Source organism: Xyrauchen texanus, chromosome 41 (assembly GCF_025860055.1).
Source record: "Xyrauchen texanus isolate HMW12.3.18 chromosome 41, RBS_HiC_50CHRs, whole genome shotgun sequence".
Taxonomy (NCBI): domain Eukaryota; kingdom Metazoa; phylum Chordata; class Actinopteri; order Cypriniformes; family Catostomidae; genus Xyrauchen; species Xyrauchen texanus.
Genome location: NC_068316.1, coordinates 12,444,408 through 12,470,655, shown reverse-complemented (window position 1 = coordinate 12,470,655; position 26,248 = coordinate 12,444,408). Strand labels below are relative to the sequence as shown.

Here is a 26,248-nt window from a genome sequence, read left to right as displayed (position 1 = left end):
GCTAGCCAGCCAATAACATCAGCCAGCCATTATTCTCAAAACAAATGGCTTCGGGCTCTAGCGAACGCTAGCCGCACCACAAGACTCAGAGTTGAGACTTGAGGCACGAGCAATGCACTCTTTGTTCTCAGTCAGAAATTCTGAGGAAATGGTGTCTGTGCACCTGTTTTATAGCAGACAGTTTGCGCCAAAACGAGTGGTCAGTTTCGCGCCAAAACGAGTGGTCAGTTTTGCGCCAAAACAGGTGGGGCTCAAACACCATAGCCAATATTAGAATATTGGCGTTATTGTAGAGAGGATTCAAATAGGTCGTGTATGAACACACTCCCCATATGCGTTTATAAACGCAATGTCTCGTTCCCTTCGTCTCAGGGAACCGAGGTTACGTATGTAACCGAGACGACATGATTTTATTACCTATGTCCATGAGCGGAACGGTCAACTTGTCACCGTTTGCGCACAAATGATAAGTGAATGGGGGAGCCGTAAACTAACACTTTCCTGTCGCAAAATTGTCCGTGACTTCTCTTACAAAACATACATTTTATCGTAGTAAACTCCACACATAGTTCATTCCAATAGGATTGTTTAGTGTAAAACATGTTAAAGATTAGCGGACAGACGGTCAATTCATTAATTCATTAAGCTGTTTCTCACAAAAGCAGTTTATTCAGCAAACTTAATCATCTCCTCCATATACATCCATTAAAAAACGGGCTCATGTCTCCTCGCCAGTGTACCACAATAGAATGTCTATGGGACTGCCGAGTTATGCTATTTAATGCTAAGCTTGTATTTGTGCTCATCATGGGGAAAAAAGAAATCTCCCAAAAAATGCCTCGTGAATGTGAGTCATGACTATTTTATGATTGGCCAGTCGAACTGCTATTTCACTAGTCTAAACCAATGGTTGACTGATTAACAATACCACCCACCCATTGTTGGAATATTCTAAAAGCCTATTGGTCAATGTTGCAAAACCCCACCTCCTTTTTACTACACGACTGTTCCACACTCTGGAAAAACCACACTGGTTGCCCGCTGATAGCTTTAGCTGCATGGCACAGTGGATGCCGCTAGAAAAGCCTGTTACACTACTACACGGTAAGTGTATTATTGATATCTCCTTTCAGTGGCAGATTAAAAATAAGTGCACTTTTAATCCAGCACTGCCTTAATTTGAGTGTCTTTAACCACTGTGCCAAAGTTGTGTTGACTTCGCGCTGCTGAAGCTGCTGGTCTAGTATTTGTTTGTGACAGGCGCTCAAACTTCACCGCTCATGTGCTTTGAGAAGAAACAACTAGATGGATTAGCACCACAATGTACTTTCTGGTGAATTTTAAGGTGAAATCCATCAGCTTGAACAATGGATGCTTGCCAAATTTATTGGCTGTTTGCCAAGTTTATTGGCTGTTTAGGCCGACGTGATCTTGAAAGGGAGAATGGAGACAAGTTTGTAAAAGATGCTTACACGTATTTTTGCAGGAAAAGACCACATTTTAAATAAAACAAATATATATATATATATATATATAATCTATTGTAAAATTTTAGGGAATCTTCCATTTGAAAAGATAAATAGATTGTTATACTTATTTACCTTCTAAACAGGTTTTGAGGTGACCTAGCAAAGATTACTGATTATGAGACAGATGTGACTGCAGCTGAATCACAGGATGAATAAAAGTCATAGACTGATAGAAATGGATCTGGTGAGTTTATAGAATCATTTTCATATGTACTTTAATGGCAGTTCTCATCCTTTAATTAGAGGAATGATCATTTTTGCATCTCTTCTAGGCTTTAGGATCATCAAAGCTTTATGGGTCGTCCAGGAGTATTGTGAGAAGAATCGCCACAAGTCTTCCTCTGGCACCCTGTCCTCGTGTCCAATTTCAGGTATGACTACTGGATTGGTTTTATGTCAATTTAATTAATGCATCTGTTCTGTAAAAGATGCCTTATTTGCAATTAAAGGGGTCATGACATGCTTTGTTTATTATTTTAATATGTTCCTTGAGGTTCACTTATAGTATTATAAAAATTATAATTTTCCACCCTCATTCTGACCCTCTGTAAGAAAAACTTTGTTTTGGTGCTGCCTCTCCTTTAAGACTTGATGGTAAACGCCCATTGTTATGATTGGCTCTCTGCTCTTGACTGACATGCTCTCTCTCCTTGCCATCTCACTGTTCGTTGCTACTGGGCCCGGTTACGGAAGTGATAAGATAAAGTAGACATTGATGTGTTGTTTTGGAGGTGGCCAGCTGCAAATGTGTGCCACAGTGTGACATCACAATGTGGAATAAGTAGAGAGTGAGTCATTTCGACAGCTTGGTTTTAACAAATGCTGTTTTTGCAGTGAGGAGAAAGTTTTGAGTTCTGAAACTTACATTATGTTTTTATGGTCCAATGACCTCTTATGTCAAAAGATCAAGGAAAATTCTATTCCACATGTCATGACCCCTTTAATACCTCATAAATTTAGACATGATTTAAAAAGCAATGGAAATTATTTTAACATACATAAATGAGTATAGTGTTGCTTCAGCATATTTTAGATAAGTTTATTGTATTTTTTTTAAGTAGTTTTCTTGACATTTCATTGTATTACACTGATTTTGCAACATTCTGTCTTCTTTGTATTTTTTCTATACGCACTTTCTCCTTTTCTAAATTTTACATTACGTTCCATTGTGATAATTTTTGGCTTTCTTTCATTTTGCAACACCTTAATCTTTGTTCACCCATATCAACATAGTTCTGGCCTTTTGTCTATTTTGATATCATTATAGTGCTGACAATAAACAATCTTGAATAACAGGGACACAGTTTTTAAATTCCACAATCTAATCTAGCCTTTTGCAACTGGGTAACTTTTAACATGAATTAATCAAATGTACAATGAACTCAAACTCGCCTTTAAAACTTTTATTACTGTCTTTGTGTTTTTCTCTTCTCTATTGCCCTTCCTTTCAGCTGTCCTGTACATAAGGAATGCAGTATGTCTGCTTTAGGTCAGTTCTCTGGTTTATTCTTGGAAATCTTGGCCAAGAAACCATTAAAAAGCTTGAAGCACTCAGTGTATTTTAATAAAGTTGATGGTTAGCACAAATGAAATATGTAATGTTCTGCTTCTCTCTATAACAGAGCTGAATGGCATTGTAAATCTTAACGCACTAATTGCTCCTGCAGCATTTCTATAAGACAATATTTAAACCAGTTTCCTTGGTGCTGTTTGCTTTACTGTGTCTGTGAAAACACTAGAAGTTTACTCTGCTGTTGTATTTCTGACATGGGACAATACTTAAATGTGTGTGGGGAGCTTGTTGTTGTTGACAGACATTGTATGTGTGTGAGACTTGTAAAAGTGTTTTGAGCAGGTGGTGCAATTATTAACTGTCCTTTAATATATCTTTGGGACATGTAGCTTCATCCGTTTACTGTTGGAGCGGGTTTCCTGAACAATTCCAATGGACCAAATGGACTTGTGGCAACTTTCGCTGATGTAGGCTGGATCGACAGAGAAGAGAGTGATGTAGCTGGCAAAACTAGGTGAAAATGTATCTGCTTTTAAATAATGTCAATATGAAATCAAAATGTACCTTATTTACTTCCCTCTTCATCTCTACGGACCCGCTGGCTGGTCCACAAGGGGGCGTTATGTCGCAAAAACAAATTTATGCTTAAAACGTCATTACGCTGTTTTTAATTTTCAGTGAGCTTGCTTGCGTGAATAATCCAATGTTAGATCTTAGATGTCCAAAACAAAATAAGCAGTCAAGCAGGAAAAGCATGCTAAACAAATAATTGGAAATATGTTATCGTCTATTGATAATATTTTATAAACTATCACAAATTGGAGGATCTCCGCTTTCTAATGACACCTAGATTGAGCTTCTAGTCCACTCAGAGGCCGAGATATTCTATGAAACAATTGGGGTGGTGCATGAACTGAAAATTGTACTTCATTTCTATGGGCGAGCACATCTGTGAGGTCTAAAATGCATTAGAGCGCCACCTACATTTCAGATAGGCTCTTTGTGATGGCAGGTGATAGGGGAAACATAATTTTTCTAGTACTTGCTGTCGTCTAGTGGAATAAAATAAGACTTTTTGGAGGAAGAAAGAGAGAAAAGTACACTGATTGCTTACAAATTTAGGACAAAAAAAAAGAAGTTTCTAAAAATCTATTCATCATAAGATTGTAAACGTATACAATATAATTTTTCATTAATTTTTATGAATGAGTCTTTTTTTTTTTATTATTATTTTTTATTATAAAATGAATTGTGCACTATTTATCATGTATGTTGTACCAAAGAAAAATAGATTCTACAAAAGTTTTGGCATTAATAGCCAATAATGTTTAATGTGAAAAATAAGTTTTAGCTTTGGGAAACGTTGAAATGCTCCAGATGTTTCTCTATTCCTTCAGAAAAAATTCAAGTATATTGAGGTTAAATGCTATTTCATGTTGACTTAAACAAATGTTTACAATGGGTATAATATGTGCTGTGAATGTAAATAGAATTAATCATTGACTCTGCATAGCTCCGATGTGGTGTTTATTGTGAATATATCTGTTTGTCTTGCAGTTTTAAAGCAGATTCTGGGTTGTTTTTCCGCACTCAGCAGTGCAGGCCCCTGAGACGGCAGCGCTCTTTACCCAGCTTGCATCAAGCTGAGCCTGCTCCTCAGAGCCAGGCAATTATCAATGATGAAGCGATTCAGAAGATCAGTGTTCTTGAGTCTGAGCTGGCCAAACTCAGAGCGCAAATTGCACAGATAGTTCAGGCTCAGGAGCAAATTGCACAGTCCCCAGGTAAGCTGAGTTTTGTTAATGGGTGTATAAGAATACAACATTCTGAACATCCTCAATTTCTTAAGTTACCAAAGTGTTCCAGACTCAGATTTTTTGTTATTTTGAGGTAATTGGATATATAACCATGAATTTAATTAGATTTCAAGAAATATTCAGGTCAGATTTCACCCCAAAATTTAAAGAAAAGTAAGAAATTATATTTTCAATAAGGAAAATGAAACCTGTTTTTAGGATCATTATTTTCAAGACAATCAAGCACATTTTCCCCCTCAGATTCTCAGTACTGTGTGGAAAAAAAAGAAAATGCTATGTTGTTTAGTTTGTAAAGCACACTCTTTATACAGTATTTAATAACTGTTTTATTTATGTTGTAGCTCCAGCTCCAGGTGGCCCTCCTGTCCCCATGGCTCCACTGATGGCACCAGTCCCGCCCCTCCACCACCACCACCACCACCTCCTCCTCCTCCATGCTCCAGCATGCAGAGGAGCTATTCTGCCATCAACCTCATCAAAGAGCGCCGTGGGAAGAAGGCAGAGGACAACACAATACTGGACCTAGAATTAAAAAAGCCAGAGGTGCCCAGCATGTTAGATGTGCTGAAAGACATGGGAAAAATAAAGCTGCGCTCAGTTAAGAGGTGCGTTTGCTAGTTTTGGTCCTTAACAGTTTACATAGCTGTCAGAGTTACCAGACCGGTTATTAACATGTGTATTGCTTTTTCCACATTCAGTCGTCCGGCGGATGGCCAAATGAAACCCAAGCCTGTTGAGCCAACAGATGCTACAGCTCTGATTGCCGAGGCGCTGAAACGAAAGTTCGCTCACCGTTACCGTTCTGACAGCGAGTGTGAAAGCAGCTTTAACTTACCAGCCCCCGAGAATACGGCCCATGTGGAAACGCCACTGGTAAGCCTTAGTCACCCTTTAGTAGAATTGTAAATGTAAACATCACTTTTTAATCAATATGAAACCAAAATTAACCACATTTCCTTTCTTAAAGGTATAGTTCCCCAAAAAATTTAAATTCTCTAATTTACTCACCCTTATGCTAACTCAGATTTGTATGACTATCTTTCTTCTGCTGAACACAAATGATGATTTTTAGAAAAATATCTCAGCACTGTAGGTCCATACCTTGAAGCTCCAAAAAGCATATAAAGGCAGCATAAAAGACTCCAGTGGTTAAATCCATATCTTCAGATGTGATATGATCTGTGTGGGTGAGAAACAAATCAATATTGGCATACCTTTTTACTATATTATTAACTATTAAGTATCCCTGGCTGCAGATTGCAGAACATGGCAGGGCAACACATTGAGGCGGAGCTACACGTGTCGCGCTGCCCATAACGTACTCTCATTGGCTCGTTCATTCTTTATTGGTTTACATTATAGGAGATGCGTTTTTAAAATAGTGTAGCCCGGTCATTTTTATTATAGTGCTGTGGCTCGTAAGTGATATGAAATTGTGCTGTACTTCACCGTTCATTGCAAACAGATGAAGTAGGTGTCTGACTGAGCAGCCTGTTGTTGTTGTTTCAGTCGTGTTTAAAAGTGGAGGAAAATTACTAATCCTACTGTGGTGAAGATTCAACTCTAATGTGGTCGTTGTCAGTGTTGAAATAATTAGGAAAGATCTTGGACTGATGAACAAACTGTTGATGTGTTTGCTGTTATTCATATCTCTGAATCAAAGTTGTGCAAATTCACAAAGACTTCATTATAACGCATGATTAGAGAAATGTATTATGAATTAAATAAATTATAATATATTTAAAAGTTATATCACCATAGAGTGCAAATGAAAAGTGTATCAGTGCTGTTCTTATATAAACGTAATTTATGACCCAACATATGGTTTATGAAAACCAACAGTGCCATCTACTGTAAATTAACTGTAAATTACACTCCAATTCTCACAAAAGATATAAAGATGTAATATAAATGTATTTTCAAATATCCTTTTGTTCATAAGGCATGTGCTTGTATGCAACGGGCGATTCTTGAAAAAACAGAGCATAACGGCTCCTCATCATGAGTGATTATTTTGCATGATTAATAATAGATTCTTTCACTGAACAAGTTTGAACACTGTCCGTATCTGCTCGATCTATTACGATGCATTTTAGGAATTTAGTCATTTTTATTTATGCAATCAACAATAGCAAACAAGAGGTTGATGAACTGATGAAAATTGTTATTCCATTCTTGAGATAGTTGCGGTGCTTTCACTCATATTCTATATTGATTCGTATTAATTTCTTTGAAGGATTGTAAATTATTATCTCTCCTCCTCACTCCAAAAATGTGTGCTCCATTATCTTATCTGCCTAAAAATTACTTTCTAAATGACATGCACACAGAAACCAACGCCAGTCACCTGCAGATTCCGTTACAGCGGAAAATAAGGAATATTGAATGAGGCAAACATGCTAAAACTGTTAATACTGTACTGACATACCAGTGCATGAGCACCAAACCCATATACGTACTAATCGCCAAAAAGAAAAGAAAAAGAAAGATTGATTTATAGTTAAAAAGGACTTGAATATTGATCTGTTTCACCCACAACTATCATTTCGATACTGAATATATGGATTAAAACACTGGAGTCATATGGATTACTTTATGCTGTCTCTATGTGCTTTTTATTTTTTATTTTTTTTGGAGCTTAAAAGGTCTGGTCACCATTCACTAGCATTGTTTGGATCAACAGAGCTGAGACATTCTTCGAAAAATCTTAATTTGTGCTCTGCTGAAGAAAGTAATCACACATCTGGGATGGCATGAGCTAGAGTAAATGATAAGAGAAGTTTCCTTTTTAGGTTAACTATCCCTTTAGGATTCCTGTTCTTAATGTGGACGATGCAAGAGTGCACATTATTCCCAAAGAAATGTTTATCTTTATAATCTTTTATAAAAATTTGCTCCACCTCTGAAATGGCTAACTTGTTTGACTAATATTCCTAAACCTAATTTTATATTTTCAATCCCTTATGTCCACTGACCTGTCATAAACTGTAGATCTCTTTTCATGATCAGTTCAATACTTGATGGATATAATCAAGTCCCGCCTGTCTTTATTTCTCATTAAAACATTTTTTGCCATTTTATTTTTCACATTCTCACAAATAATGTAATATTATGGATATAAATTTGAACATTTCATGTTGACTTTAAAATGTGTGGCATGTGAATTGTCTCCATAATTTGTCAATATTTTTTAACCTTGGTGTCCAGTGATTTTGTGGTGTTGTTTTTCAGTTTGGACAGCATATGTTGAAATCAACTGGAAGGAGGAAACCATACTAAGATGGACACACATCGTGCATATAGAACACATAAAGGGTTAACTTGAGTTAACCAGAGGACTTTTAATTCCAAATAGTGAGCTAACTTTTTTATTTTTTTTGGCCCACAAATATTGTTTGTTCATGTAATCAAGCATGCACATGCCAAAACACTATGCAGTCAATCTGGTTTCACCTACTGTACATGGGCATTGTTGTGAATTTTTGTAATTTTGCACTTTGAATAGTTCATCTCTATCAGTATATACAGTACAACAGTGGTCTCATTGTATACAAGTTCCATGAAAAAATGTTTTTAGTTTTATGTAAGATTTTATGTGTTTTTAGTTTAATCTGTTTAAAGTGAACAGAGCTCTAGTGCACACTAGTTGAATTCCTTATGTTTGAAGGGCTTGTATTTAAAGCAAGTACTAAAGTGTACTGACTGTTCTGGTTGCCTTATCAGTAGTATTTTGGTATTATGAAAACATATTGTTTTCAATGGTACAATTTGATGGAAAATCACTACTTTCGTAGTTACAAGATGTTACAATGCTTTTTTATTTTTTTTTTTCTACCACACTACAAATTCTAGCCTTTCTGTAGAAACAATTATCATCACACCTTCAAAGATTGGTGATCATAATTTGGAGTAGAAGGCACTATGTCAGTACTATTTGCTCATGTGTTTTTAGAGCTTATTTAAAATGCATTTTTGATTGTAATTTATTTTGGAACATTTTATTGCGGTTCTGGAAGTAATTTAGTTATATAACAAATCACTTGAATAATGTAGATTGTTTTTCACTTGAAACTGATTGACAGGAAAACACGTTATCTACAAATACATTAAGCTTTGCATCTCTGTACCATCTTTGAAGTATAACTGGTTTAACTGACCATATCATGAAAAGTGTGTTGACAGGGTTCGTTTCTTTGCACATTTAAAGGGATAGTTTACCCAAATATTTAAATACTCTTAATTTTCTCACCCTCATGCCATCCCAGATATGTATGATTTTCTTTCTTCTGCTGAACACAATGATTTTTAAAAGAATATCTCCGCTCTGTAGGTCCTTACAATGCAAGTAAATGGTGATAAGAACTCTAAAAGCTCCAAAAAGGAGCGAGTCAGCATAAAAGTAATCCATATGACTAGTGGTTTAATTTACGTCTTCTGAAGTGATCCAGTTGGTTTGGAGTGAGAACAGACCAAAATATAACGCTTTTCACTGTACATCTAGACAGCTGTCTCAAGCTTGATTACACTTCCTGTAGCCCAATCTAGTAGTCAGTGCATGCATCAACCACTAGGAAGTGTAATTGAGCTTAAAGGCTGCAATGGCAAGGTTTACAGTGAAACTTACTGGATCGCTTCAGAAGACAAGAATTAAGCAATTCTGACTTCATCTCCTTTTTAGAGCTTCTGATCACCATTCACTTGCCTTGTATGGACCAACAGATCTGATATATTCTTTTAAAAATCATCATTTGTGTTCTGAAGAAGTCAGTCATGCACATCTGGGATGTTAATTAGATTGTTTTTCAAAACACATCTGTTCATTTATATGCACCAAAAAACAGGACATAACTACCAATTAAAGGCAGTGTATTAGCATTATACTTTAACATTTATTAATTCTATTTCTCATTTCAAGCTGTTTTAGAGTAAACCAACATGGGGCAAGCACATAGGAACAATACCTCAAGATTTAAGGAAATGTTTTTGAGATGTTTTTTCATTATACATCTAATACATTAATCTATAATCTAATTGGATAATTTTTTTTTTCCCACAGTAAATAAGATCTGTTTAAATGGAGTTTCAATTCTTTAATAAATCAGTCAATGCTTTGATGCAAGTTTAGTTATTAGCATTCTGATGATAGCAGCATGAGCTCATGCCATTCAATAGAAACATTTTATGAAGTTTTATTCATCAAAAATGCAACTGCAACATGTATCAAAAGGTTATACGGCAAAGCCTTAACAAAATGGCTTGACACATAGGTCGTCTCCCCAAAATGGCTGTTACAACAAACTGTAAACAGTTTTTTTTTTTGTCTTAAATCAACAGTCTTACAGCACTTACAACAAAAATTACAAATCACCTAAAACAAAGCACCTCTTCTCTTTCTAAATATCAAGAGAAGCACATAAACAACTGTTCATTCTGTACAGAATCAAAAACAATACACACAAAAAAATTGAATGTTTGATGTTAAAAATAAAATTAAACCAATTAGCCTCCATATATATATATATATATATAAAAAAAAGTTGTTTTTGTCCACAACAAAAAGGATATAGTCAGACAGTGCACTAAACGAGTTTAAAATGACAGTTGGTTTGGTCACTTAGCATTGTGCATAGTTTTAAGGCATCGTGTAGCAGTCTTTTGAAGAGACAAGAATGGCTTCGAGACAGATTCTGAGAAGGAGCTCTTATCTTTACAAAATACAGAGAGAAAGAGAGAGGGTGGTGGCTACCTACAAAAGGCACCTTAACGTCCTTGTTTCTCCCAATAAGCAGGTTGGTGAAACCCTGAGCAAAATCTGTGGAGAGTCTAGCTACAAGATTCTTCTTCCACGGTCGTAAGGGTTCGTCTCTTCTATGTTTGCCACCTTTCAGGAGAGTAATGTTCCTTCAGCACAACGGCATTATCTGTCAGGGGGGAGAGAGAGATGCAAATGGAGCTCAAATGGCATTCGTATGGCATTTGATGTGCCACACCGACAGAGTTGCCATCCAATCGATTTGTTGATCATCAGCAGTATGTTTCGAAAAATGTACAAGTGGTTCTTCACGTCTGTGCTTAAAAGGCAATAGATCACAGAACATGATTAATTTAGAAAACAACGTGTGTAAACAGTCTTCAGAGGCAGCAAAAGGACTGGGCTCTTCACATTTGTAATTTTTGTACACAAGGAGGAAGATTGGTTTGCAGAAGCACTGGTATGCTCACCCACTCACGCAAGCACACACATACACATACACACACGCACACACTGTCTCTTGGTGCAGTTGTAAAAACCTCTCCTAGAAATACTCTAGGTGTTTCACATCACTTTCAGAGCAAGTGTGTCAAAATGGCACTTTAAAGCCAAAGGAGGGGCCTTCCTTCCTACCCCATATGTCCTTAAAGCATCAGAGCTGACTTGGTAAGGCCCCCCAAAAAAAACTAATTAGGTTAAATAAATAAATCACGATAGTTAAAAGAAAAACTGCAGCAGTAGCCAAATGAGGTATCTATGTATTGCTCTGTGTCAAAAGGGTAAATGAGAGTTTAAAATTAAATACTGTAAATCAAAAAAGAAAAAAAATTCAAATCATCAGTGGTTGGTTCGAGATGGGTGGTGAGCAACTCAAATATTTGGCTGAGGGCAGTAGAGGTGTTCTCCCCAATGCAAGTGTTGAGGTGTCATGACTCCTGGCTTCCCTGAGATAAGGCTCTGGAACTGGGCTCCTCAGTGGCTCGGGCCGGCTCGGACTCCCCCTCCTCAAAGCTCCCCGATGCCTCGGGCTCCATGGCACTCCAGCTGGCCTTGTTCAGGCCCAAATGTCCAAGCATGGTCTGAGAGAGCCGGGTGTCTGAAAAACGCGCCCACTCAGCAAACAGAGGCTCCACCACGTAGGTCATGAAACCTGTTCACAGAGAAAATAAAATGTATTTGAATTAATTTTATTTTCACTTAAAATTTTCATTTATACTAATATTACCGTCAGCATCTAAATTGGGTTTGAGATGAGGCTAAAACGAGAAAAAAATTGGGTTAGTTGCCAATTTGCCGATAACATTATATGGTTTAAACCATAGACTGTAAAAAAAGATGGACGACGCCCCTTCGCTCTTTTCCATTGGTTAGAACTGAAGCCACCAGTGTCCCGATATGGTGCTGACATCTTGGGACTTGAGTCTGCGCAGTTGCGATTTCGGGACCAGACCTGCGCAGTAGTGACCAGGAAGTAAAGCCGTGAAATCAAGGCCCCGCCCTCACTCTCGCTGAATCAATCGCAAGCACACGCCCCTGCACTTTTGACTTTTGCCTTTTGAATTATGACGGTGTGAAATAATTCATTATAGAAATTTTGATATTACATTTAAAGCTCCAATCTCCTCAGTCCTCCGAAGATCCTGAAAAAAAGTCAGTTGGTGCTTCAGTGACTACTAAGCTCAGAGAACCTGTCAATCATGATGTCACAACACCGTTTTTATAGCATCAAATAACTAAAAACAAACTTATTTTGAAAACAAACACTTGAAATTACATCAACGTGATAGAAACGACAGTAAATGACAGAAACTATATTTGGAAAAAAGATATGTGAAGTGTAATTTAATTGTTTAGTTGGTCTCACGTCCCGTTGAATAACATGGGGAGGCGGGGTTTATGAGCTATACTAGGACCAGTCACCGGGGGGCGATCGAGACGTTTTGGCTTCACTTTTGAGGGCTTGTGCGGCACACTTGGTTTAAACCTTAAACTCTATTGGACCCGCCAAAGGGGGGCACTATATTGCGTAAAATGTTTACGCTTAAAACGTTAAAGTCACCCTATACATCAGTCAGGCATATGAGGTAACATTTGAAAGTTTAGAATCTGAACTTTTTAGAGGTAATTATTCTGCATTTTCTTACTTAAAATAACAAAATAAGGCCTCAAAACATTTGCGTTGAAAATTAGCCCCCCTAGAGGTAATGGTGTAGAAATATTTATATGAAAATAAAAGTCCTAAATAGACAAGTCATATATCAAATGAAAGCTCTCAATCTCAGAAACGCAACTGTACAGTTCATTTTCTTGCCTAATAGTACTGCTTTTAAAGAATAACAAAATGAAATATGATTTCTGTCAGTCATCAAATACAAATGTCTATTTTATGCACTGATAACTGCTGCTGTAAGCTAAAAACGTATATATGCTTTTGCCTTATAGATATATATGCAATATCTTAGATGTCCAGAACAAAATTTGTCATCCAGTAAGAAAAGCATGCAAAAAAAACCTCTTAATTATAAAATGTATACATCATCACAAAGGGGAGGATCCCAGCTTTCTAGTGACACTTAGATTAGCTTCTAGTCCACTCAGAGCCCGAGATATTCTATGAAATAATGAGGGTGGTACATGACATGAAAATTAGACTGAATGTCTATGGACGAGTACATCTTTGAGGCCTAAAATTTGTTAAGAGTGCCACCTACATTTAAGATCTGCATATTGTGATAGAATGTGTTGGAAAGAAAATGCTTTTTTTCTAGTGCTTGCTGCCATCTAGTGGAATGAAATAAAACTTTTTAAAGTGTGGTTGAGTGAGCAGAACCAGAATTACTTGTTTAAGTTAGGACAAAAAAAACAACTTCAATTTAAAAACTTTATCATAAGATTATAAACATATGCAACATTATTTATGAATAATTTGAGTCTTTTTTATTTAGGGGGATTTCTGAAAAATATTGTCCACAGTATGAGTTTGAGATTTAGGGGTAAAGTTGAATTTTAAGAACGATAGTCTGACCCTCACTGATGTAAGTAACGTCAGCATTTCAAAGGCATCGTCTTGTACTGGTGTCTCTTGGCACTTATCTATTTTTTTACATACCCACCAGATGGCTGCATTTATCTGTAAATCCGATGTTGAAAAACTGATGACGATTGCAAGGTCATTTCGACAAAAATACATTAATAAGTCTAATGCAAAATAGAGTTTCAATGGCTGGCAAATGTTCTCAATTCAACTGTTATTGGCAAGTTTGGCAAAAAAAGTTTATTTTGGATGCTGATCAGGAGCAAAACTGGAGCATGTAAACAAGAGCAGTGCTTTCTTACCGATTTGCACACTCGCTATGGTGTTGGCTTTACTATCACACAGTGGGCTGACTTCAAGTTTATGCTTTTTTTCAATGTCACCTAAACAAGATAAGGAGATAGGGAGGAATATAACAATGCACTTTGATTAACTGTTTGACAGTGGATTGAACAAATAAGCAAAGCATGGTCATGATAAGTATTGGTCACCTTGGTGGAAGAATTCCTCTGTAACCTTTTCACTCCACTGTTTGCTGAGCTCCCACGGTCTACATGGGTTACAGATATCTGCACACTTCAAGGCCATCTGGAACACAAACACATGTAGATTAAAGCTGATTAAAAATTGTTCCTTGTATTTGGCCATCAAAAGGACAGCATGACTTTAAACTTGGTTAAAAAATACCTTATCCTATCCTAGCATCAACTTTAAGTACCTTAAAGGAATATTCCAGGGTTCAATACAAGTTAAGCTCAATCGACAGCATTTGTGGCATAAAGTGAGTTACCACAAAAAATGATTTTGACATATCTGAATCAAAGTTACATTGAGGCACTTCCAATGGGAGTGAATGATTTGAATGAAACAGATTTGTTTTTTTTTTTGAAGAAAATGAGGTACAAGTCAAAATATATTTTTGTAGTATTCAATATTGTGCCACAAATGAGGTAGATTGAGCTTAATTTGAATTGAACCCGGAATATTCCTTTAATCTGCAAAAAGAATGCATTAAATTGACCACAGTGCAAAAAATCCCTCTTAAACAGTATCTTTGGGTTGTCTTCCAATACAAAAAAAATATCTAAACATCTTTAAAACAAGACAAATGACCTGTTACAATATTATTGATTGTTTGCAGAGAATTCTGTCTTGTTCAATTAGCAGATTTTTTTTTATCACAAACCTCCCAAAATGTATCATTTCATTACTACTTTTCATTACTCAAGTCACTTTTGTAGGGCATCTGCATTCTTGCTTTGTTTTAGTTGAATTCCAAATTCCCACCTGCAGAATGAAATGGCGATGAGAAGCGTTTCCCAAACAAAGGTTATTCTCATCCAGGTGTGTCCGGAAGCGGGACAGATAATCATTCTGTCTGTTGATATCTGTGGCCAGAATCAGTGAGCCCAGCTGCCTCTCTATACTCAGACTGTGAGATACCACAAACACCAATTAAGGGGGACATCTTGTGGAACACAGGATTTTCTTTGCACTTTTGAAATAAAAGCATTCGATACAAAGTAAACACTATAACTTTCACAATGCAAATCTCTCACCGCAGTTCAACCAATCTATTAATGAAAACTAAGCAGCAAAAACAGGCCATTCAATACCACCGGTACACAGATGTTAGCCAATCATGAAGATATTTTACATACTGTATCCTCTACATGGCCAAAGCTATGTGGACACCAAAATAAATAGGGAGACGCAGGGAGTCGGTCCTCCTTTTGCTGCTAATACAGTTTTTCACTATATGTTATAAGAACAAGGCTGTGGGGATTTGCTTCCATTTAGACTCAAGTGCAACACTAATGTAAAATTAAATTATGATTATTTATTGTGCAAGAAACATTGATTACATATATAAGTGGACATTAGCGAAATAATTAAATGCTAAAGAAGCCTAATGCAGAATACAGCCCATGTAAATATATAAGTATGTAACTTTTATAAGTTTTACAACACTATGTCGAAGTGAACAAGCCTATGGGAGACACTAACCTGTCCTCTGTGGGCAGATGGGAGAAAAGTTTGGTCTCTCTCAGCAGACCCACTGCAGACTTCCAGTGATGATTCTCCAGAACTGAGGTATTCTACAGATTTACACACACACACACACACACCCATCAGCAGTGAGTGACTTTGACATATCTACAAATACAGCAATTGACTTGGAACACAAAGAGGATTATAGGGGTAATGATGCACTTAAACTCTATTGGATAGTGCTCTAACCCGGTACAAAGCTGCAAGGTAATGGTTGGTTTTGATGAGGAAAGGCTGGTTGACTCCAGGGTGGTCCAGATCGTGTGTGGCCGCTGCCAGCAACCCTAAGAGGATGTCACATGATGTGAGGGACTGGGTGAGCTGTAAACACAGACACAAACAGACATTCTTAAGTGTAAGTAGTCATTCTTAATCAGTCATTTAATCATTGAGCACATTCTTAAAGGCATAGTTCAACCAAAAATGACATTCTCCAATCACCTACTCACCTTCACGTCATCCCTTCTGCTCAATACAAACAAAAGATTTTAAGAAGAACATTTTAGTTCCTTTCAATGCAAGTAATTGGTGGCCAGAACTTTGAAGCTCCAAAAATTACATAAAGGCAGCATAAACGTAATCCATACCTTAGAGGTTTAATATATGTCTTCTGAAGTGATGCAATCACTTTGGATGAGAAACAGATCAATAGTTCTATCCTTTTTTACTATAAATCTACACTTTCACTTTCAGAATGTGAAAAAGTGGAGATTTATTAAGTTATAAAATAAATAAAAAAGGACTTAAATATTAGTCTGTTTCTCAAACACACACACACACCTACCACATAGCTTCTGAAGATATAGATTTAACCACTGGGGTCATATGGATTACCTTTATCCTGCATTTATGTGATTTCTGGAACTTGAAAGGTCTGGTCACCATTCACCTGCATTGTAAGGACCAACAGAGCTGAGATTATCTTCAAAAAATATTCATTTGTGTTCAGCAGAAGAAAGTCATAGACATCGGGGATGACATGAGGGTGAGTAAATGATGAGAGAATTTAAATTTTTGGGTGAACAATCCCTTTAAAAGGACACTTTCAGTATATTATGTGGATTCAGCAACACCAAAGTATACTTTTTTTTTTTTTTTTTAAGTCTTTGAGCTTGTGATGATGAAGAAAGAAAAAAACTGTGCTCCACAAATTATTATTTTCACAATAAATTGTCAACATGACATTTCCTTGCTGACTACATGCAAAAAACAAGCATGCAGCACAACAAGCAATTCAATTAGTGTACAAACTGCTCAATTGGTGCAGTTGTATTGAATGAATCATTCGAACCAAAACATCCTGTAGGAAATACTGCTCCATGAACATCTTAGCCAGGTTTTGGCTGAAAGACTCACCTTAGGTTCTCTAAGGTAACAGTGCATGGCCTGGGTGACGTCAGCAGCATGGACTGCATTGTGGTATGGGTTCTGATTGTGGTAGTCTTCTTGTACCAGAACTGAAAATCAGAGCACAGCTTTCAATGAGAGACAAATAAGCATATCATTTCTGTTTATGGATGTAATTTTAATGTATACAAGCACTTTAATGTTTTGAGTCACTTTGGTAAGAAACTTTTCCCAAGATCATGATGGTAAGCATAATGGACAGTTCCCCAAGACTAACTTTGCAAAAACAAGTGACGTCAAACATAATTCAGTCTGGAAAGCACTTACCTAAAAAGCGACGCACTTTAACCATGTCTAACTGGAAGAGCTCAATGAGGCCATATTGATTCAGCAAATGAAATGTCAAGCAGACAAGACTGTTACCTGAAAAATAGAATGCAAGACATACAAAGATTTACACCCAAAGGACACACTTTTTGTTCAATATTGCATTTGTGCATGTCAACCAGCAAGTGGCAGTGTTGACCACAACTGAATGTGAATTATGCGTTCAGTCGTTTGTGAAAGTGGATTACAAGAAAGAGAGGTAAAAGATCACAAATGCTTTTACACACAAACACAGATTTATGATCAATAAAAATATTTACCATTTGTAAGTCTGTCGAAGAGGAATATGTCGAAATTCCAGCTTCCAACCTTTTCTAGCATACACTGTGAGAAAATTAAAACAAAGATGAAAAAGTCAAGTAGTATGACATTTCAGACACAATGATGTAAACTAATTTAAAGCTTAAGTGTGTAATTGTAGCACCGCAAGCACTTTACAAATCCATTGAGTCACTGAGACTTTCTTAATCGGGTTGAGGGGTGTGTGTGTGTGTGTGTGTGTGTGTGTGTGTGTGTGCGTGCATACCTTGGCCTGGCCGCAGTAGTCCTCATCCAGAATGTGGAGGGGGTTGAGGTGTGGCGCTCCTCGTAGCAGACGGGATGAAAGCAGGTGTCGCTGGAAACTAAAGAGCCTCTGGATTCTCTGAGCTGGGATCGACCCTGCTGACTCAGCACGGGCTGTGTACACACAAGAAAAAGAGAGCATGATAATTCCATAATACAGGACACCGAACAGCTGTCATTGTTATGACATAAGCTTCGAATTCGGACAAAATCTTCCCCACCCTCACACAGACTTACATCACTGCTTTTTAAAAAGTTTGGTTGCTATCATTGCAATTGTCTTGCTTAGGCAGCCTGTGAGAGGTCACACATGACTGAAGCACAAAGGGCAAGGCCAGTCTCAAAAGCCTCCTTAAAAAGGAGTTTTACCACAACAAAAGACCTTGTTATTTACTCTTAGTGTACAGTTCTCCTACAGAAATAGATTTTCAGTGTTAACATACTTTTTAGTGTTCTTTAGAAGTAGGACTGTCACCATCTCAATTATCATTATGTATGCAATTATAACATACAAATAACTGCAACAATGATTTCATTGTCAGTATTAGGGCTTTTTACGATTATGACGATTAATTACAAATTAATAAAAATTGTTCTTCTAAAGATGTATGTGTGCTTAACACACATAACCCTTAAGAAGTCATTCATTCATAGTCTAATAAAATAGGGATATGCAATGTCCATTTATTATTATTAAATATTGCACAGTGGTAGCATGACATGAAAAATTATATTTGAAATTATAACTTACTAAAGTTAATACTAAAATATGTCTCTCGTTTTGATCAGCTTTAGTCTACATTAACTTTACATTTACAGAGGCCAGTATTAGTAAGTGTGATTTTAAGTTCATTTTTAAAAAGTTATGTTCAATTGCTGAATTCTTACTAATGGTCGACTGGTTTTTCACTGGCTGATGCCAATACGAAATCTAGAGAGCAGGATGTTCGATCTAAATGCTGATAAACATCATACAATTCAACAACAGCAATTCAGATATACACAAAATTTCTAAAGTGAAACAAAGACTTCTTTTATTCAATATATCCTCAAATTTGCATAAACTTTAAAGGTGATATAAGTACAACTGAAGAAAAACATTTGAAATGGGTACTGCAGTCCAAATTCAAAATATTGGAGAGTTGTCTGCACGTCCTAGACTCGAAGCTCATGCGGTTTGCCAGAACGATGGCTCAATGCTTACCTGTTAAGGAGAAAATTAGCCAACTCAGCATCCGTTTTAAAGGATTTCTGGGCTTTAAGCTGTCTACATCTTCCAAAGGCATCTACTATATTTATCCTTGTTTTACTAAGCCTCTGGTCATGGTGGTTTTTAGACTGATGGTGAGGCTTTTTAGGTGGGGTGGAATCTGTTATCTCTGATCCAGTTCGTTTGCTGACTTACATGGCTGCAGCATGCAGTGTTGTTTGCCTGCAAACTTGAGCAAATCTGGCATCCCAGCGGTGTCAAAATACTATTGGTTAGTGGGCAGTGGGCGGATCACACAGGCCAAAACATAAACAGAAATTCTGGCCCTGAATGGAAACTTCAAAGTAGAATATACTGGCTGTAGCATTGTTATCGGAGAAGCCAGTATTTCAACTTAGCATGTTTCTTAGCAATTCTCTAATGACATATGGTCATTTTATGATTTAGTACAGTAAAAATATTACATATAGCACCTTTAAAATATATATATATATTTTTTAAATGTTAAGTGTTGACTATCCATTGACACATCTATTGGAAGGTTTTGGAACTGACACAAGGAAAAGTTAACATTTGAACACTTCTGTTAATCAGATAATCAAACAAAAAAAAACAAAAAAAAAGACCAAATATCGGCCGATTAATTGGCCTGGCTGATATATCAGTCTATTACTAATTCTTACTACACAAAGTACTACACTACCCACAATCCTGAAGAGAGATCCACTGATCAGAAAATTTGCTGTTACCATGGAAACAGGAATAAGACAATTTCCACAGCAGTGGTTTCCACAGGCTAGCTAGATAACTCTTAGTTAGCGGCCTACCTAACTTCAGTTAAAATGTGTTAGACAGTTAAAGCATTAGACAGAGGTTTTGTTTCCATAAGACACCAGTGGTTAAATCTATATCTTCAGAAGCGATATGATAGATGTGGGTTAGAAACAGATCAAAATGTACGTTTTTACTCTAAATCTCCACTTTCACTTTCAGATGTTAAAGTGAAACTAAACCGGCACCACATGTGGCTTTCTGACGTGAAAGTAGAGATTTAGAATAAAAAAGGGCTTACATTTGTATCCGTTACTCACCCACATCTATCATATCGCTTATGATATATAGATTTAACCACTGGAGTCTTATGGATAACTTTTATGTTTCTTTCATTTGATTTTTGGAGCTCCAAAGGTCTCCAAGTCACCATTCACTTTCATTGTTTGGACCTATTGAGCTGAAATATTCTTCAAAAAATTGTGTTCAGCAGAAGAATGAAAGTCATACACATCTGGGATGGCATGAGGGTGAGCAAATGATGAGTGAATTTTCATTTTTAAGTGAACTATCCCTTTAATTCCGCGAATACCTTTTTGGCTTAGAATCGAATGCTGTTATATTGAGATTTATCTCCCAGCTCATTGGTTTGATTCATAGCTTAGAACTTTTTGAAATGCTTTAGCAGAAAATAAATGGGAAAAATACTTCTGGAACCAAAGGTGTCTGTTATGATTTTTAGTGCTTTGATTGTCCATGCATTTACAGTAGCAAAGCGTGTGATTGGACACTTACAGTGCAATGTGCGGAAATCGACGCCCAGGTATGGGTGCGAGCCTCTTCGTTCAGGTTCAAAGCCTACCTGACTTCTCACTCTCACATCTCCTAGAAGGCATCAACACACAGGTCCTCAAGACATTTGTTAGAAAACACAACATATGCTTTTACCCACAGTAGGGTAAGAGTCTTGGCTATGGGGGGACGGAAACATACACAAACAGGCGATGTAAGAACACAGAGGGGGGTGGGGGGCTGGGCCATGCATTGCCATGCCAGAGGGACTTATCCATTAGTATTCAGATGGCTAGGAGCACAGGAGGACGAATGAAAGAAAGACAAGCTTGTGCTATAGCCCAGGACAGAATGGAGAGGAAATCAGAGGGACTTCAACGAGGCTGGCCAAAGCTCTTAAATCACATCTGTTAAAAGTCATTCAATAGGCCTTTTCATCAAACTCTTGGCTGTGTGTGTGTGTGTGTGTGTATATTTGCATGGGAGGGAGAGGGGGGGAAACGCATAAAATTTTACGGAGAAATGGCAGCCTCCAACATGTCAGTCACTACTGATTGGAGTTTATGTGCAGTGTAGTCAACGTGTAAATTAAGTCAATAAACAAATGAAAAAAAATTCAGCCTCCCACCGGTTTATTTACTTACTTGAAAACAGCTGTTTGAATATTACAGAAGCCCCTATCAAAATATCAAAACTGTGAATTACAATTACATAAAAACACTATTTAAAAACAAAAAAACAAAGACAAGAGTTTTCAAACGAAACATAACAAAAAAAAAAAACAATAGCAATCTTAGATTCAGACCAAATGTACAAGAGTCACATGCCACAGGCGAAACGGACATAAAAATACATAAATAAGAGAGAAAAAAAAAAGACGAAAGCTACGCTATATGAACATGCAGAAGAAAGAGGTTGAGAAAGCAAGAGCCACATCCAAGTGACCACCATCGAGTAGGGTCTTATCATTTTACTTTAAACCTACGTAACGTCTCGTACGTAACCAAAAGATCTCCCTTGACCCATAACCATTATAAGACTTTTAAACGTGAGAAGTGCCACTGATTAGGCTGTGCCCACTGATGCAGGTCTTTGAGGAGGAATGGTGTGGAAGAGTTGTTAAAGGGATAGGCCGTGAAAGCGAGTGAGCGGTTGTCTCTCCTTGTGAAGATGTATGTGTTTGTTCATACCTGGTGTAAACACGAATGAGGGTTTGATTGTTTTGTTTGTCACAGCTTAAAAAAACAAACAAAAAAAGAAATTATGATCAAATATTAGGTCAGAGTTAGCTTTACTGGGATTTTGGCTACATGCTTAAGAAAGTGATGTTATGGATGTGTAGCTATTCCAGTTAAATCAGAAGTCTAGCGTCTTCGTCATTTATTGTTCAGTGTAAAGACAGAAGGCAAGGCAGTTATGGTAAGACGGTAGTTAATGTTCGTAAGAGGAATTAATTGATAAAACACTGGACATGATGAACTACTCTGACTGTGAAATGATTGTGTAAATGCCAGTCAATATAATTCTAATGTAGACATACATGGAACAAGCTTAAATTGAGGTGCATTGTTATCATGTAAAATCTCTGACAGCAAAGACGAGGAGCCTCATGTATAAAACAGCATAGGTTTTATCTTATAAATATTTATACAAACAAACGGCAGATTTTGAGTACACAAAAAGTTTTAGATTTATAAAATTGTTTGTTCACCACAACCTGCACAGTTCAGTTTCTAATTCCTAATTGGTAGGGCTGAGATGTATGATCATATATAGATAGGCCTAACATCCTACTATAGTATTGATACATGATTTCAAATCGATAAATAATCTATAAATAAGATAAATAAGCTCGATTTGCACGTTTGTGAGTGCATGCAAGAAGCTGATTTGAGAGAACTTGCATTGTTTTTAGCGCTAGCAAACACACGAGCCACTGTGAATGTGCTTCTCTCATAGCACTCAAGAACATGTAAAGGACGTCAAGATTTTCATAGAAATATATTTTCTTAACATACCAAGTTAGAAGGTTCCTTGTATAATTTATTGCATTCGCTGAGAGAATTTCTTTCACATGTAAGCAAAATAGACAGTATAACTTAAATGTACCCAAATAAATCAGAACTAGTGCTGTCAATTGATTTAACAATTAATCAAATTAATTTCACGATATACCGATTAGTCAAAGTAGTCGCATTTATAGATATTTGATGAGAAAGGTCCTCAATATGTGTGGGTAAAAATATAGATTTTTCAATGCATCGCAATCTTCTTTGAACGATCTTTTCACTGCATGATGAGAGTAAAAGTTGTTCCGTGTAATGTGTGTCCAAAGACGAGATCCATGCAACCCACAATGCCCTTTCTGTTCTCTACAGTCAGTTGTTGATCAAAAACAACAAAAAAAATAAACATTTAATTCTAATCATACATGGCACAGATGAGATGAAGTCATTCAAGTCTTCTCTTGCTAACATGTGCTCATTTACAGAAAAACTCTTTACAAATGCTCTTTGTAGGTTTTGTTAAAGAGACAGTACCAGTTTTAGCATGTTCAATAAATTAAGGTAAATATAAAAATGTATGTAATTAAACAAATATGTAACAATTTATTAATTGAGTAAATGGATTAGTTCATTTTTAAAAAGCCAAAATATGATATATACTGTACACTGTAATATATATATGTATATATATTATCAATATAATAATTCAGATAATTAAAATCCATTACATTATTGTGGGAGATGGGTATCATCGATAAGACAATACAAAATTAGAAGAGAATATATTGTTTATTTCTATCAATGGCATCCAGTACACATCAATTCATTTTGCAATTAAATTTGTCAATCTGTCTGAGATAGAAGCAAATCAATGTACACATAAATCAGAAGGTTGCTTCTGGAGCATAGACCTCAACGCATCATAAACACAGATTTTTTTAAGGTTGCTGTGTCAAGTTAAACGTAGTTTGAAAAAAGGGTCTCGAGGTCCCTGCATTCAGAGTTGCGCTCTATCCAGCAGCTGTGTTTGAAGGCGTTCTCCTCTTGTGCTGTCACTATAGACCTTTTTCACACACCATTCTTAGAATGCAGAAGTAAACGTTTGCTGGGTAAACTTTGACAGCAGTGAATGGAAGATCACAGCAAATATTTGTGACAGGGCGGAGGGCGGGGCTGGGTCGTGATTCCACACACACGGCCCCTTATCAGGCTAATCAAGCCTCAGAGAGGGATAAAGGCCGACTGCAGATGGTGGTGCAACAGAGAGAGAGCGTTTACGGGCGGCTGTCTGACACCTGTTGTGTCTTTTGGTTTAAGTTTTTCATTAAATATTATTTACATTGACAAGCCGGTTCTCGCCTCCTCCTTTCAATCAGTCCCTTTACAATATTATTTTCACCTACCCATTTGCTCCAAAATAAAAGACAAAAATCCACTATTACGTAACACAAAATATAATGTTATAAATTGACACTCAATATTAAAAAAAATTATAATAATTTTTTTTTTTTTTAGATTTACGCTGCTAAATAAGGCAGAAACGTATCATCACAGTCAGTGAAAAAGGTCTATTGTCAAGCATGAGTGTGGGTTGTTGTCATTACAGCTTTGCGTTGCCTATACGTACAGCTGGAGTTTCGCTTACTGCTCCCTGCTGAAATTGGTGGTACTTCAAGAATTGCTTTCGATGTTAAGAATATTTTTATTATGGTCCGGGAACATGAATATTTGCGTAATTTGTTTTAACACGTCATTATCATATAATTAATCGCACTGAATTAACGCATTAAAACAGCCCTAATCAGAACCAAGTCAAATTGGGAGATGTGTATTAATACCCCAGCCCTGCCATCAACTACCATTATATTGAAAAGATGGACTAAGATATTCATTACAATTTCTCCTTTTGTGTTCTTCATAGGAAAGTAAATAATATGGGGTTGGAACGACATGAGGTTGACTAAATGATGACAGAATTTGTATTTTGTGTGACATTTTTTTAAGCTATTTTTCTTCTCTAGTAAATCCGGCTTAGGATTCTGAACGCACTTTTCAATTACTATTTTGCACATACACATTGTTTGTACAGATGGCCCCTAGGGCCTAATTTATAAAATGATCTTAAATGTGAACGTACAGCAATTTCCTACAAATTATTTATAAAACGTTCGTATGCAAAAAGAAATTACAATTCATCTTAAAAACATGCACTCGTTCCACCTACAGGACACCCACGAATATCCTATATAGTGAATAGAAATGCAATAAAAGCGCATGTGCAAACTTATTCAATTCGTTCATTCATTCATATAAAATGTTCTTGCGAGGTTGGCAGGTTTAAAAAAAGGTTTAAAAAAAAAAAAAAACGAGTGCAGCAACCGGTTTCTGCCCACACAATGTAGCCTATTCAACAACTAAATATAATCATTTATTCATTTTCATCATCAAAAATAAATCCATTCACTGGACACATTTTTCACCATACTCTTGCTAATCCTTAATTCCAAAAAGAGGCTTGTGCTTCTTTACAAATAATGAAGTATGCATAGTATACATAGCAATCGTGTTGAAACTACAAGAGCATTATTTTCCCGCTATTCTGCTTGCTCTTGATTATGCTGCATTTTAGTATTTTAGTCCATTTATTCAGTTTTACTTATGTCCTTTAAAAACACCAGACAAGAGGCTAAAGGATGTATTGATGAAAAAACTTAGGCCAGTTTTAAATATGAGATTGTTACAGTGCTTTCAACCATCTGTATATTGATTTAGCTATGCTTTAAGGGTTTTATAACTATAATCTCTCCTCACTCCTAAATGTTCTTGACCTATTACATACCATTTATTACACCTGCTAGTTATCTCGATGGTCTCAAAATTTGTTTATGGAAATGTGCTGATAGGGCTATAAAGAAATATTCTTTTACAGCAGAAAAGGATTAATATAATGCATACTTAAACGAAATATATCCACATTCAGACTGATCATACGTACATTTTATAAATGAGGCCCCTGGATCTTTCAGTGCATTCCTAGTCAAAGGGGCAAAGAAAAACTAAAGAAGGTCCCATGGGTCAGCAATCAGTCTGAGTCAGGGTTTGATAACTATTAAATCAAAGGAAAATTCAGGGAAATGCTAAGCAATTCCCATTTGATGAATGATTTAAGCTCTGGATGTTACGAATATATTATCAGAAGCTTTTTGACTGACGGTAGAGGCTCTCCATCCCCTCCCTGTTACACAATCTGTTGTTTAATGGGTGTGCTTGGTAACGTCCAGTGCAGAGTGGTACAGCTACCCTGTGTCTGCATTTGTTTACAGGTTGAGTGTGTATGTGTGTGTCTCAGGCTGGGAAGATGGTGCTTACCTAACATGCGAATATACAGAGCAGTTTGATCAGAGCTGTCATAGGAGATTGCTCCGCGTCTCTGCGGGGGAAGAGATGCAGACAAACATCAGTATTTGCATTTAC

General features: G+C 36.7%; 2 protein-coding genes across 7 annotated transcripts in view; one reads left to right on the top strand and one right to left on the bottom strand.

Moving 5' to 3' along the window:
• The first annotated feature begins 1,009 nt into the window (after positions 1–1,009).
• mtfr1 (mitochondrial fission regulator 1) lies at positions 1,010–9,918 on the top strand. Its single transcript, XM_052113827.1, is given in 9 exon segments — positions 1,010–1,104; positions 1,613–1,713; positions 1,802–1,900; positions 3,432–3,556; positions 4,600–4,826; positions 5,201–5,259; positions 5,262–5,464; positions 5,558–5,732; positions 8,091–9,918. Coding segments are annotated over 8 exon segments (972 nt in total). The 5' UTR covers positions 1,010–1,104; positions 1,613–1,677; the 3' UTR covers positions 8,139–9,918.
• Positions 9,919–10,032: 114 nt separating this feature from the next.
• Positions 10,033–26,248, bottom strand: part of LOC127634324 (high affinity cAMP-specific 3',5'-cyclic phosphodiesterase 7A-like) — a 41,835-nt gene continuing 25,619 nt past the window's right edge. The window contains exons 2-14 of one of the 6 annotated variants that reach the window (XM_052113819.1): positions 26,144–26,204; positions 21,959–22,003; positions 20,772–20,861; positions 17,958–18,109; positions 17,692–17,755; positions 17,372–17,467; positions 17,054–17,154; positions 15,887–16,018; positions 15,653–15,744; positions 14,933–15,077; positions 14,137–14,233; positions 13,948–14,028; positions 10,033–11,761 (exon numbers count right to left, since the gene is read on the bottom strand). In XM_052113819.1, coding sequence (XP_051969779.1) covers positions 11,538–11,761; positions 13,948–14,028; positions 14,137–14,233; positions 14,933–15,077; positions 15,653–15,744; positions 15,887–16,018; positions 17,054–17,154; positions 17,372–17,467; positions 17,692–17,755; positions 17,958–18,109; positions 20,772–20,861; positions 21,959–22,003; positions 26,144–26,204 — 1,380 coding nt within the window. In that variant the 3' untranslated portion in view covers positions 10,033–11,537. Of the gene's footprint in view, positions 11,762–13,947; positions 14,029–14,136; positions 14,234–14,932; positions 15,078–15,652; positions 15,745–15,886; positions 16,019–17,053; positions 17,155–17,371; positions 17,468–17,691; positions 17,756–17,957; positions 18,110–20,771; positions 20,862–21,412; positions 21,446–21,958; positions 22,004–26,143; positions 26,205–26,248 lie in introns of all 6 variants that reach the window. The other 5 variants (XM_052113822.1, XM_052113823.1, XM_052113824.1 and 2 more) reach the window with 5 other exon arrangements.